The 14,349-nt window shown below is 43.2% G+C and overlaps 1 protein-coding gene across 2 annotated transcripts in view; it reads right to left on the reverse strand.

Annotated features, from left to right (window-relative positions):
- Positions 1 to 14,349, reverse strand: part of AFF3 (ALF transcription elongation factor 3) — a 335,959-nt gene that overhangs the window by 69,912 nt on the left and 251,698 nt on the right. For both annotated transcript variants that reach the window (XM_074859046.1, XM_074859045.1), the window contains one exon: positions 7,170 to 7,210. In XM_074859046.1, coding sequence (XP_074715147.1) covers positions 7,170 to 7,210 — 41 coding nt within the window. The remainder of the gene's footprint in view (positions 1 to 7,169; positions 7,211 to 14,349) is intronic.

Here is a 14,349-nt window from a genome sequence, read left to right on the forward strand (position 1 = left end):
TAGCCTTGCCAGTGACAAAGGCAAACCCAAAAGTTCAGCTGGGGTTTCTAAAGTACCTTTGCAAGAAGGCAGGAAAAAACGACTGGAGCGAGCATGTCACCCATGGGGCTGATGCCAGAAAACCCTGTTGTGCCTGGCTGATTACCGAGTGATTAGAGCTTGAAGGGGGGGATCTCCTTCCATCTGCTGCATGGACTACTGCCTCACTGAAAGGGAACTGAAATTTCTTCTTTGCGTGGCTGCACCCGCTCTGGAGAGCCCCTGAGCTACAGCTAGGACATGATTCACAAATGTGTGGTCAAAAGTCCCAAGCTAACGTCACGTAACTGGACCAGGCTGAGGTGCCGCTGCTTGCCACGAATTTTCAGCTTTTCTTAAAATACGGTGGTAATGAAAGTGCGATTTGTGGGAACAGCATGGTCCCCAGTTTCCTGCTATTGGTGCTGTGTAAACCTGAGCTCTCTTCCATCAGACTGGAAATAGAATCAAATGTATTTATAAGATTTCACTTTTGCAGCATAGCACTAAATATAGCACAATACTTCATTCATAATATAGGTGTCTCTATTGTCTTATCCCACTGCTGAAGTAAGAAAGGCATAATGTTATCAACTAACTGTCCTCCTACCGTTTCCAGTAAAGCAAGTTTTAGCTACCAGAGTTGCTATCAAGGTTAAAATCCCCTTTGTTTTACATGTTCATTGCCTAGGGGGAATGTCATTGCCCAAAGGGAGCATAATGTTCAAGTCTCACTGAAATATCACAAGTAATATCAATAATAAGGAAAACAGAATTTATTAACAAATTCACTGCCCATAGCTATGTACTCATGATATATGGGAGTGGTGTTCAGAGCATCAATTCAACAATATTTTAAGTCAGTGCTCCTTTGACCCATGCTGATGAAGATGGACAGACAGGTTAGACAAGATTATGCCTCCAAGGGTCATAAAAATATAGAAGTTTCCCAACTGAAAACTGATTTTTCAAAGACAATTACCTGCACAATTTAACCAGACAGCCATTTATGCCTTCCAGGTTTCATATTGTTAATGTTTGTTTCCTCTTGGATTTTTGCTGTTTCTCCTACTCTCTTTTTTTTTTTCCCCTCAGATATACACATTAAAAAAACACTCTCACACTTCTTGTCCTATGTGATTTATTCCCAAGAAATTAAATTACATTTTTATAAGCCTGTGTTACCGCAAATGATAGCTGAAGATTTGCTGAAAAAATTAATTCCTGATCTGTTGCCGTGAAGCATCCTTGCTAGCACTGTACTGACTCTGTCTTTCAAAACCAGATGGAAGCAGTCCAACGGTATGATTAACTTCTTAGTCCCTGCAATTTCCTATTGCTCTACTTGCCCTAGATTTCAGGATTGACCTCCTGCTTCACTGCAAAATGCACAGTTCTTCAGTTTGATAAATCACATGAATACTTTTTTGATCACAGTTATCTACTATTTACTACATACCCAGTGAGGTTAATCATATGCTGAGGCACTTCATATGCTGCACACATATACACTCTTCTTCCCAATAGCACTTTGCATATTCTTCATGCTGCCAGCCAGCAATGGGACCTGTTTTCTCCTTACTAATATATGAAAGACCAGAGACCTGCACCTTGTCTCTTTTCTCCTCTGCATTAATTCTGTAATTATCCACACACTGATTCTTAAAAGACCTAGCAAGCCAAAGAAAATACATGAGAAATTACTAGTCAGACCTTTCGTTTAGCAGATAGATATTTTTGAAAATGCAAATGTTTCTTGGAACTAGAACTGATTGTCTCCCCCCAGATATCTTTGCAGGGCCATTGAGAATGCATGGGGTCGACCATAGGGAGGTGGAAAATATTTGGCTGACATGATAGCAAAACACTATCCCTTCCTTGAAGAAAAAATGCAGCTTAACTTTTCTTTTTCTTTCTCTAAACACCAAAGGAATTTCAGTATTTAGTATTGCTAGCTAGGGATCAAAATTTTTACAATTCCCTAGTACAGCTCTGTTCCACCTTCTCTTGCAGTGTTGCAATACATCCAAATCACATCTTCAGTGCTATGGTAGAACAATTCTAGACAAACACCAGCAGCAGTCAAGGTGTGGGAAAACATCCAACAGCGAACAGATGAGTGCTACAGATCTTGCTCACAAGTTAAATAAAGGGAAATGGAGTCCCAGTTTTACAGAGATATTAATTCCTTTTCTCTCCAGGCTTTATACACAGGCTCTTCTTTTAAAGCCCCTTTTCAATAATTTACAAATCTCCAATACTGGAAATAGTATCCTATATACAATACGTATCATTACTCTTCCTCCTTCAAGTTCTGTAACTAGGAGGGCTGAGAAACTCTGGACTGTTTCTAGGAGCAGTCGCCCTTTGCCACCCTGTACTGTGTGGGAGGGCTGCAGCTGTATGACACCAGCATCTCCAAACAGCCAAGCTTTCATGTAAGGCATAAATGATATATCCCCTGTTGGAGGTATTCTCTTTTTCCTCTCAAAGATAATCCAGAGAGTTTAAGCACTGTGCTAACGCTGTGAGAGCTGTGTGTTTGTTTCTGTGGCAGTGAACACCGTGTGTGCACACTCTTCTCCAGCCAACCTTTGACTCCTGCAGAGCCCATGATCTCAGTTCCGTCATTCTCTGCTGGGACCCAGATCAGCTGTCCTGCGCCAAGGCTTCCCCTCAGCTGTCACTGATTACACAGACCCATCACATGAAGCCTTTGCAGCCAGCCAGCTAGCTGAGTCACTCCACTGATAAGCTGACCATGCAGCTTCTCATGTGGAGGACTCTCACGGTGAGAAAGGCGATGTTATCAAAAAACTCAGTCCAACACAAACATAAGTATGTGAGTGACATGAAGCACATGAGTATTTTTGCTAGCTGCCACTGGATTATTTACTTACTTTAGGGTATCACAAGTTTAACTGCTTCGCTTAATCACAGCTCAAGCAGATACTTGAGAACAAGAAATCTTTGGCTCGGTCCGCTGAAAGTTTTAAGGCTGCTTGGACAGCTGCCTTCTCTGCTTTAAGTGATCTATTAAAAGTCTAAATTGCCTCTTATTGTTGCCTTAATACTTTACAGGCAGTCTCTCCCCAGGCCTCCTAACCCAAATGGTGTATCTCAATGTGGCTTTGTCTGAAGAAGAAGAGACATGCTACAGATCCCACTGGACTAATCACTGATCCTGTGGCTGCTTGCATGATCAGGGGAACAGACTGGATTGTCCCAGGTCAACCTTTTCTGTTCGTTTTTCCTTGCAGCTTAGTGCTAAATATGTGCATGTACCCACGAGAGGCGGTGCAGCAGCACCTCTGCTTGCAAATGTCTGTCTCTGTGCAGATGTGGGGCTTTGCTGCCTTGCACGACCTGCTGCTCAGCTCCCCGAACCTTTCACTGCTCCAGAGGACAACAGGGAGTATTTGTTTGCCCTTCAGGATCTTAAATGCAACTGGCCAGACCCATTAGGGTAAACCAGCTCATGCCTGGCGTAGACTGCATTTCAATGTCCTAACTGTGGTCAAACACAGACAGACAAGGCACGGTTACATGGAAATGCAAAGTACTATCCCTTCCACCCGACAGGAAGGTGGGCTGAAGCTCAGACAGGCTGTGTAACTCACCAGACATCATGATCGGGGCTTGTCTACACTGCCAAATGGATGTTAGTGTCAAGATGCCTTGTCTATCAACAGCCCAAGGTGGTCAATCAAAAAGGTTTATCATAGACTGTACTTAACAGTTCAGGTCTGGATGACATGTATATATTAATCAGGTGCTGAACGTAAGCTAGTGAGTTGGACTCTTTACAGGACTTATCAGCTGCGATGGGCGGGCTTGCCAGCATGGCCACAGGGCTCCTGGGCTGAGTGGGTTCAGCTCTCCCTCTGTCCTAGGTGCCTGCACGGAGGTTCATACAGGCAGAGCTAGCAGGGTTTGCCTGCATCCTCCAGCGTTAAGTACACAGAAAGGAGAATAGACCGCAACTGTGAATTAAGCATGTCTCTTAAGTACCACCCAAGCACTGCGGTGAATGAGCTATCTTTCCCCTATTACAACGAGAGAGGAAATTCAGCGGTGGTACAACGCTTTCCTCTAAGTGTTCAAAACTCTTCAGCAGACACTTGGTCTACACTACAGCACAGAGAAATAAAAGCAGCTAGGGGAATAAAAGTGCCCTAGGACCACTGTAAATCTTTACTTCATGGAAAATCTTATCTTGCACATGAATATGAGCTGCGAGTAAATTTAATGTGGGGATTAAGTACTGTGCAGTCTCCCTCATGGTGGGCTTTTCAGCCTAAAAAGAACAAAAGAATAATAATGAGTGTTGTGTTTGGGTATGATTACAAACAGCTGTAATTTACAGCTGGACATTCTCCATTGCAAATGTATCCAGCAAGTGCTTCTGGTTTAGTGGGACAGACTGCAAAAAATTAGCTTTTAACTTCAGCCTTAAGGTCAGAGTTCTGGGACCATGGGAGTCAATAATAAAATCTATTTAGCTCAGTGGGATTAAGCAGGTTTAAAACCTGGCTTAACCACACTGCTTACTGTTAAATAACAATAGAACACACTGAATATTTTAGTTACAGACATTTTTCTTCATTTGAAAGCTATTCAGGCAGTGGATATGAGAGTCAGACAATTGAAGACATGCTAGCACTATACCATTAAGGTATATGAGTTAAGTTCTTGCTCTTCTCTGCCTCAGAAACTGAGCAATCTGTATAGTTAGGCCACTTTACTGAAGAGCACAATAAAATTAAAACCACGCTGTGCAGGATAAACACTGAGGGTTTTTCAGGAGAGAATGGAAAGCTAATGGGGCCAGTGCATCTTTCCTGACAAAATAGTCCGTGCATGTGCAGAGCAACCTGTCTTCTGGAAGCAGAAAAGCTGTTTCAGTCAAGCTTCTGGGTCACTAATCTTTGTGTTTGCACATAAATCTGCTGGGGGTTACTGTGTCATTCTGAAAACAAGACTGAGTGCAATACACTAAAGAAATCAATGGCTACAGGTTTAAAAACTCTCCTTTTTTTGTTTTGTTTTGGTTTTTATTCCTCTTTCAGTTTAGCTAACTGTTACCTTTTTAACACAATCTGAAAGCAAAAACTGCAATAAGAACTGCTGGAGAATATTTTTCAAAAAACGTAACAGGCAAAATTACTGAGAGCTTTATTTAAGCTGCCATCTCCCTTGGCGCAGGGAAGTGCTGGTGTGTGACTGGGAGCTCTTGCTGGGACACAAGTAATGAGCAGCAATATCATAGGCATCCTCACTTTAGCCAAGACTAGACAGAAACTGCTGTCACAGTGTGGGGTTTTGGCCTCCTGCCCCCCCGTTTGCTCATTGCAGTGAGGTTATGGGCAGCATGGAGGCACCCCCCTGCAGGGTGCACCCACGGCCTTCCCAGCACCCCCTCCAGGAGGAGGAAAGGAGGGTGCCCCAGCAGCCAAATGTTTGCAGAATGGGTGGGAAAGCTGTAGTCTCCTGGCATGCTTTTAGGGGCAGAGAGGGGAATATCTGATCATAAATGCTAAATCTAAAGTGTGATGGGCAACATCTAAGCCCTTTTGCCCTGAGGATGAGAGCAGCCTGTGCCCAGCTCACTCACCACCCCAGTGGTCTATCCATCACCAGCAGTTTTCTTTCTAGGGGAGACAGAAACGCACTGCAGGGTATGGAGCTTGTTGTTAACTACCTCCAGGGGCACTTCTGCTGGAATGCTCCTCATTCAGCCCAGGGGAAGGATGCTGAAAACCCCCCCCCACGTTTTCTTTGATCATGGTGTTGTCCCCACCAAGTGCAAAAGCTGCTTTGCCTCGAGGGTGAGCTTGCACACCTCCAGGGAGTGGGACATAATGCTGACTCTGACTCCTTGCTTTTTGCGTTCATCCCAGTCACAGCAAATACTTGTGTGCCCTACAACCGTGCCAGCAATTTCACCCACATCCCATACATTTCAATCGGGAATTTTTTTCCTTAAGGAGGGGAGGGAAATTCTAAACAAAACGGTGTTTGTAAACTTGGGGGGGGGGGGGGAGGTCGATAATTTTGGCGGTCTTAGCCTCCGAGCAGAGAGAAATGTTATTCATCCATGCACAACATATAATTCAGCCTAAGTGACAGGCTCTGCTCTGGAGAAATCCTGGCCTGAGCTGGCTTCCAGAGTCAATTACCGCTTATTCCCAGGGAGGCGGGGGGCGGGGGGCCAGACAGAGCAGAGGGGGCTGCCAACAAGGCATGGGGAAATTTACTCTGTGTCAGCCTGCATGACACAGTACCTCATTTGTGGATAAATGTAAATCTGCTAGTTCTTTTTCACAGGCACTAAAATGTACAGTCTCTCCTCCCCCTTCCCTCCCCCGTTCCCAAAACTGGAAAAGAAATCAGGACTGTCTTAGAAAGCTACCTTATATTTCAATCAATCCTCTTTCATAAAAGTCATTTAAGGTAAATACCTGTGCAGACCTACGGCCCAACTATAACATTTACTATGGCCCAAATCCTGAATTCCTCACTCGGGCAAGTTTCCCATTGAAGTTAATGGATTTTTGCTTGAAAAAGAGCTGAGTAAAACCTGAACACTGTCTAAGGATTTGGTCCTCTGCTTATCTGCCTGGAGCACTGCTTCAGTTCCAGGAGGAGTGAAAAAATGAATTAAATTCCTCCAAAATACCAATCTCTCAAAACTTAAGGGGTAAAAAAGGGCATTGTTTTTGTGCATAAAACATACAGAGAATCTCATCAAAAGAAGAGTAATTCCCAGGGAAAGGATTTGGAAAAAGTCAAAAGAGAACATCTCGGAATAAATGAAGTACTTATTGCTGAAAAATGAGCTCAGATATATCTCAGCAAACTCTAAAGCTCAGAATTTACTGCATCATTCATGCCTTCTCCAGTAAGTTTCTTATCTCTCGTTTGGTATCACAACAAGGGATTCTGCATACTCTGTATGAAATACAACAAGACTGTGATTTTTGCAGTAATAAACTCTACACATGCATGACAAATCCAAGCATGCAAAATGTTTAACATCCCAGTTCACAGATACTTTGGGGACAAAATCCGATTATGAGTTATATGCCACAATAAATAGGGCTCAACGTTTCATAAAGCAATTTATAGTTCATAAAAATGACAAAATGTACCTGTCAGATAGAACGCGGAGAGCAGATCTCTGTGCTGCCTGCTGGAAGAAAGGGCAGAGATGTTTATTTTATATTCTGACTTGAAAATTACGAGCACAATCAACACTTTAAAAAATGCGTTACACACATTTTTGTCACGTGTCCAAAATGTTAAAGTACGAGCAAAGTAGCAGAGAGTCTATAGTCAAATGGACATTCCAGCCTAGTAAATGTAAGAACACTTTGTTAAGTACGCCATAAACCAGAAGATTGTCAAAGCACCGCACAGTATTTGAGGTCTGAACTACTCTATTTAGATGATTTTTTCTGCGGTCCCTGAAAACTCGGCAGGGCTCGGTTCTCTGCCTTCCCCTCTCCCCGCTTCCGCACTCCCACTCCCTCTCCTTTACCATTAGTCTCCTCCCATTCTTCCACAGAAACAAACATCACATATTTGGTTCCTTTTGCGATGAAGCCCGTAGCTATAATTACAAATTTTGCAAAGCTTGCCAGAGCTGCTGCAGACTTTTCATGAGCGCTGCCATGTTAATCTGCTGGCAACTTTTGACTACACAGTACAGGATTGACCTGTTGCTGGTTTGCTCCTCAGTTTTTGCCTAGTACAACTCTTTGGATGGGGTGGGGAAGTATGGTGCTTGTTCTTCTGTTAACCAGCAGGTCTGGGAATAGAAATTGTAGCCTCTCAAGTTTAATAGGAGTCCCAAGCCTATCCCTGAGCTAGTTTGCCACTTTATTATTATTATTCTTTCCCCTCCTTCAATCACTTCAAGCGGTGTGATTCATGGCTTCGGCACAGTAACCAGCTGCTAAGCAAAGATGAAATCCATAATGATTTGAAAATCTACTTTAAAGCCTCCATTCTACTTGGAGCTGCCCAGAGCATCCCCCTGCCAGCTGTACCTGTCCAGGCTGTGCCTCACCTGGCACAGAAGTGACACAAAGCTAAGCAGCATGGAGTCAAGGGGCCAGGCATTAAAATGTCGGGTTTCTCTTTACAGTTACCAGTAAATACGTTTTGAAATCATTCTCCCTGGCTTCTCAGGCTGCTGGGAACTTGTTCAGGACTATTCCTGAACAACATGCACAGCTTGCAGGCATCCCGCTCAGCACCGGAGAGCATGGAGGTAACCTTTCTGGCTAGTCAAAATGCTGCTGACAGGCTGCAAAGAAAAACTTGGTAAAGCCTGACTTGTGGTTGCAGTTACGGAGCATTTCAAAGAAAGGTGTGAAAAGATCCCCTGAGTGGATCCCTGCAGACCTGACAGGAGTGAAGAAATGCATTGGGAAGAGTTGCTACTTGATTTTGGAAGCAGTATTTCTGCTCGGGGAACTTTCTGGAATAATTTGTGCCTCCTGGGTTCCCTGGGGAAAGTAGTTTGCCATGTATCACATACCAAATTGTCAGAAGACAAGGTGCCATGGCTCACAGGAAGGTTTTTCCTTAGTGTTGACTTTCTGTAGTGGGCAGAGAGCCTGTGGGAAGGTTGGGAAGGTCCCAGCAGCTCGGTAGGAGTGTGCCCATGGCACAAACATGGTATTTTTTACTGTCTCTGATAGGTCATCCTATCTGCATGCTCTTTGGATACAATGCCATCGAGGCCAGTGGGTACAGGGCAGGATTTAAGGGGGGCAGCTAACTGTCCAGTCCAGCGGGTTGACACCATTTGTACTCTCTCCTCTGCATGGGGTGCATTATGACAATTTTCATCCCATTTCTTGCACACCAATACAGGAGAGACCCAAACCTTAGGTTTAAGAATGTCTTATGGCTTAATCTCTTCTTTAATGCGCTGGGCCAATGCAAGCTCATCTCCTCCCATGCCTAATCACCCTCACTAGCAGGAAGCTATGTCCATTTTGAGTTTCAAGTTGCCCTGCTTCAATGTTGAGGCCTGTGCTGTGTTACATCTTTGCCTGCAAAACTCAGGAGCCTCCTCTGACTAGTAGAGCCCTTTTCCATGCCAGCAGCCAGGGCTAGTTTTTCCCTCACAAGCAGCCACTATGTGGAAGTGTTTAAGCCACTTCTAATGTTTTCCACTCTTGGCTCAGGCCACCACAGGTGCTCACGTGGTTGTGCAATGCAACAGGTTGAAAAACTGATCCAGCTGAAAAATAACACTTTTCCTTCTTTTTTTTCTTTCTTTTTCCCCAGGGTATTTGTTACCTGGATCCTTTTTCTGAGCTGCTTCTCCAGGGAGAGGGAGTCACATCACAGGGTGTGGTGTGAGAATGGGAACAGGACTGTGGGGGCACCGTACAGCAGAGACCTTTGCTGCCAAGATAAGGACATGTTCACCAGTGAGGTCACTTTCACCTGACATCTCTCTCACTCCTTTCTGGGGAGCTGCAGAGCACCCCCACAGCAAGGTATGTCGTGGATGCAGTAGCCAGAAGGCACTGAAGGAGACAGGCTGCTCTGTAGCCACAGGTGTCATGGACCTTACAGAGACCTCAAGAAAGCAAATGTGGACTTTGATGACACTAAAAGCTCCTAACATGGGGATGTGGGGTGTGTATCACTCTTGTATTTCCCTAAAATCCCTAATTTTGAGAGAGGAAGAAGAGCTGGATACTTTCTATTCCAGTCTCAATGAAAGCTGCCCTTAGGAGGGAAGAGGAGAGGACTCTTGTCTTGACCCATTTGGTGTGCTAACCAAGCCAGGCCGTGTGGTGTTGGACTGCAGCCTCAAGTGTCAATCTTCAGTTTCCATCTTGGTACATCCAGTTGCTGACAGCTTTGAAAAGGTGATCCCTTCCAGGCAAGAAAGTGAGTTCAGATGACAAGCAGGGCATCAGAGAGAAAGGTACAAGTTCTTTTCAGTGAGATCATTCTACTTTTTCAATTAGTCTCTCATTTTAAGTCCTTAAATAAACGTCCTTCTTCACCAGGATGCAATGCAGATTGCATGGGGCACCTCACTCTTCGCTTGGTGGTTGTGTATTCTGTAAATGAGACTATTGATTTCTTTCTTACACCATTTGAAAATACAACCGTGTTTGACTGCATATTTGTGTGACCCCCTGAGTTGGTAATGGCCCCATTTCTAAATGATGGGGGAATAAGATCCAGTTGCAAGTTTATTCTTCCTCCCCGGAGAAACAGATCTATTGCCTGCAATGAAAGGCAGTTAGCAACTATCAGGCAATTTTAATTCTAGCCTATATTGCTCCCCTCTCCTGGAGAAAGTAAGCTGTTGTAATTAAAGGTAGTTAGCAGTTCCCTAGCAAGTGTAAATACTTGCAGCCACTAATTAGTTTGCTCTCTTGTTCTCATGCTAGAGGACTGGGCTGCTCAATTTAGGGCAAAATATCTGCCCTTGCTTCTTGCTAACATTTTTTTTGTGACCCCATTCAAACTCATTCATGAATCTCCATGGAGGGTCATGACCCATAGTTTGAGAAACTCCTGGCTATAGAAACAGCTTTCTGTGATTTATTATGTTTCTAATATGCTGGTATAATCTATGTAACAATGTAAGCAAAAGGGTGGTACTTAGTATATACTGCCTGCATGACTATTTTTTTAATAGCTTGATTTTGATTGTGCTATTTAATTTGCATTTTATTTTACATCGTTAACAACTTTACTGAGGCCAACTCATCATCCATCAAGAAAGATGAGAATATGTTCTACAGTCTTTATTATTCCTGGAAGTAAGTGACTATGCTGGTTATAGAAACTAGGGAAAGAAATAATTTTGGAATTTGATATTGCTAACAGAATGTAAAGATCTCCAAGACTTGACACTAAAAAGTGCTTTATGGGAAGTTTAATATTCGCTTGATAAATGATTGAGTGTATTCACCAGTAATGAGTATAATCCTGAATTTTCAGTTCTTGGAATCAGTGCGGTTACTGATGGAGAAATGTTCTCCTCAATATGAACACGGATATTGGAGGTCAACCCGCCACATAATAACTTTAATGCTGAGTAGGAAGCAGGGAAGGGAAAAAAACCAATCACTTAGGTGACTCAGGTACTTGGGCTAGAGAAACCAGCCACAGTAAATGAGATGAATTACGCTGTTTCACTACATCAAGAGTTGCAAATTACAGGATACTGGCTGGTTAGACTTCTTCAACCCCCACCTGAGTTGGTTACAGATACATTTAGGGCAGAGTTTCATTGATCTACCTATAGTTCATTAATCATTCATGAAAGATTCTAGCTGTACCCCAAGACTACTGGGACAAAACAAGTTTTCAGCCAGCAGTAATCATGTTCAGGTTCTCAATCTCCAGAGATTGCATCTCCTTTCTCCATCCTTTATTGCAATGAGCCAGAGCTTGGGAACATAATCAGCAGATATTCAGGTTTCAGTGTGTGTTAAATGAGCTACCAAAATTACTTGAAGTGTCACAAGTTGCAATCTGTTGTTGAAGGGAAATCAAAGAGGAAATTAAATACTTTCATTGTAATTGGGACTGAGCAGTGAGCTAGTTCATTGCAATTGGGACTGAGCAGTGAGCAGAACGGGTTGAATACAGCTATTGAGCTGGAGATACAGGAGTGTTAAGAGTGGTCCCCAGAAATCCCTCTTTTTTTTTTTTTTTTTCTTTTCTTTTTTTAATCTGTTTGGAATAGAATTGCTTCATGAACTGCTGGGCTTGCAGGCATTTTAAGAAGCGAATGAGAACTACCAAAGCATGTTCTGCTGGGCTTGGGAGAGTGTCTTGGAGGCACGGCGGGCTGACTGTGGATGCATTTTCCTATACCTCACCTATGGCATGCTTTGGAAAATAAAAGCCAATAAACTGACTTTTGGCAGATTCAGAAATTTTGCTTTCCATTTTTCCTGTCCTGTGGATTAATCGCTGTTATCACGAGAGAGCTCAGTTAGAGCAACTGTATGGAGTTACACCAGTTATACCAGAGACTTCACTGAGACGGTGCAGGTATACACAAGGTGAGAATTTGAACCCTTTCTTTAGTAACAGTGTAACAATACGTACTACCTGTGCATGAGTAAACTGCATTGTTTCCAGAGCACCTTGTCTGTCTTCCTCAGGTGGTAGGTGTTGCCCTGGAACTGTGCAGTGAACCATTTATGCTCTAAGTGAGCATCCTCCATATTAGCAACCACACAGACTGCGGGATGTCACCCTGTATTGGACTGCAGTTAATGAGATGCAGATGCACTTTTTACAAGCCAGGGTTAAGGAAAGATGTCATTACTATATACTGCCATTTGGGAACCAGACCAGAACAAATTTCTTGTTTCACATTTCACTCTTCATATGTCTTCCATGTTGATTCTCTTTTAATTTCCTATGGGTTTGTTTGTTTTTAGCTTAAATGCAGTTTATTCCTAAACTAGTGAAGCCAGGAAGAAAATTTTGTGAAGGGCACAACCTGACTGCATGCCATAACTTGAACCACAGGACTCTCCAGAGCTTTTTCTGCTTCAGATCTGGGAGCCATCATGGACCTAGAGAAAAACTTCTGGATAATCCTCTTATGGTGAACCCACCTCAGTTCAACCCCATGCATGGTTTTTCACCTTCCATGTTAAGATGTGAGTTTAGTCCAACTCTGTTTATAGGCACCTTCTTGCGGTGGAAATTATACCTTTGCCTGTGAGATGGAGCTGCCTTCCAGCCTCATAGCTCCACTTCCCTGCTATAGACTGTGATCAAGCCAGCCACCAGTCCTGTTTCAGACAGGCTTAGTTCATTGCACAGATATCTTTCACTCCAAAGCATGTTTTCTGAATGTGTTCGGCACCCTTTGTCCCTCATCTTGAAACCCTCTTCAGTTTTTGGTGTTCTCCTTGAAAAGTGCAGAGCTGCACAGTGTTGCAATGATGCTCTCATCAGGGCTGAAAACAGAGGGAAACAAACCCTCTTGCGCCTACAGACTCGACCTGTTTAAATGTCTGTGAGTGTCTTGTGCCCATAAGAAGTTGCCCATGAGGCTCAGGTCAGGCAATTTATCGTGATTCCTAATGTGCCTTCTCTCACTGCATTATTCTGTACTCCTCACTGTTCCTAGGGGCTTTGTTTGAGGATTGCTTTCCAGTCTGGACTTCTGAGGGATTTAAAATCACTTGTAAACTGCAGCTTGAGTGTTTCTCTGTAAATTTGCAATATAAACGTGTGAATGTGATTTTCACTGTCCAGTTGATATCTATTTAAGATTTACAGGCTGTTAAGACTTAAAAGGGTCTCCCTTCCTTCCCCTTTTGGAGTTGGTTATCATCAGAGGCACATCTTTTAAGAAACTATAAAACTCTTTCTGGATTTCATGATTTCTCCAGGCCTTTCAACACCTCAGTACTCATTTTTCACCCTGGAGTTTTATTATTATATTTCTGGCGTACATTGTTCTTTCTCCCCTGCTTTGCCCATTAATCCTTATTAATCTTCAGGGGCAATACAGCCTAGTGACTTGAACATGGCAGCTGGGAGTGAAAGACCCAAGTGCTAATCCTGGCTTTGCAGCTGACTTGCCATGTGGCTTCAAACAAGCCACATCTCAGTCTCAGTCAGTTCTACAGAGATAATAATTCTTGCTTAGCTCTACCTAAATACCTCTCAGGGGCGTTGTATTTAAGTAGTTAATACTTGTTAAGTGATTTGGGTCTCCAAATTACTGTATAATCAGCATGGGTATTAACCATACAGAGAATTTTCTATATCTGTAAATGTTGAGTCTTCTGTCCTGCATCTGTTCAGACTTCTGCAGTCTGGCCCCAACAACCATGCAGGGTTTCAACGCAGATGAGTTAACTTTAATCTTTTTCAGTGGAGATGAGCAGAAGGAAAGTCCTTGGTAATTTACATTAATAAAATGGTTAATTTTCAATGACACTGGAGGAAGGTGTCAGTCATTGCAAGTGAAGCAGTGGTCACCTTGGAAAACCTCCTCTGTCTCCGCAGGAGTAGTCTCCTTATCCAGGAGTTGAAGTGCTGCTTACACTGAGGAGGCAAAAAATGTCAGTGTTGCACCACAGGCTTTACAAGATTTACTGGGAAGTATGAAAGCTCAGAAATATTCTAATTTCTGAGAATTTTTCTAGAATTTTTCTCATAGCCCATATATGTGAAAATAGGGGAAATACAAGCCTGAATTCCCCAAATGATGGTAACTCTGCCCAGGGAGGTGCTTTATCAATCGACTAAGATGCATTTGCTACTACTCAAGTATCGGCTTGGATTGTGCTAGGAAATAAAAAAAAA

This window comes from Strix uralensis, chromosome 2, assembly GCF_047716275.1.
Source record: "Strix uralensis isolate ZFMK-TIS-50842 chromosome 2, bStrUra1, whole genome shotgun sequence".
Lineage (NCBI taxonomy): Eukaryota > Metazoa > Chordata > Aves > Strigiformes > Strigidae > Strix > Strix uralensis.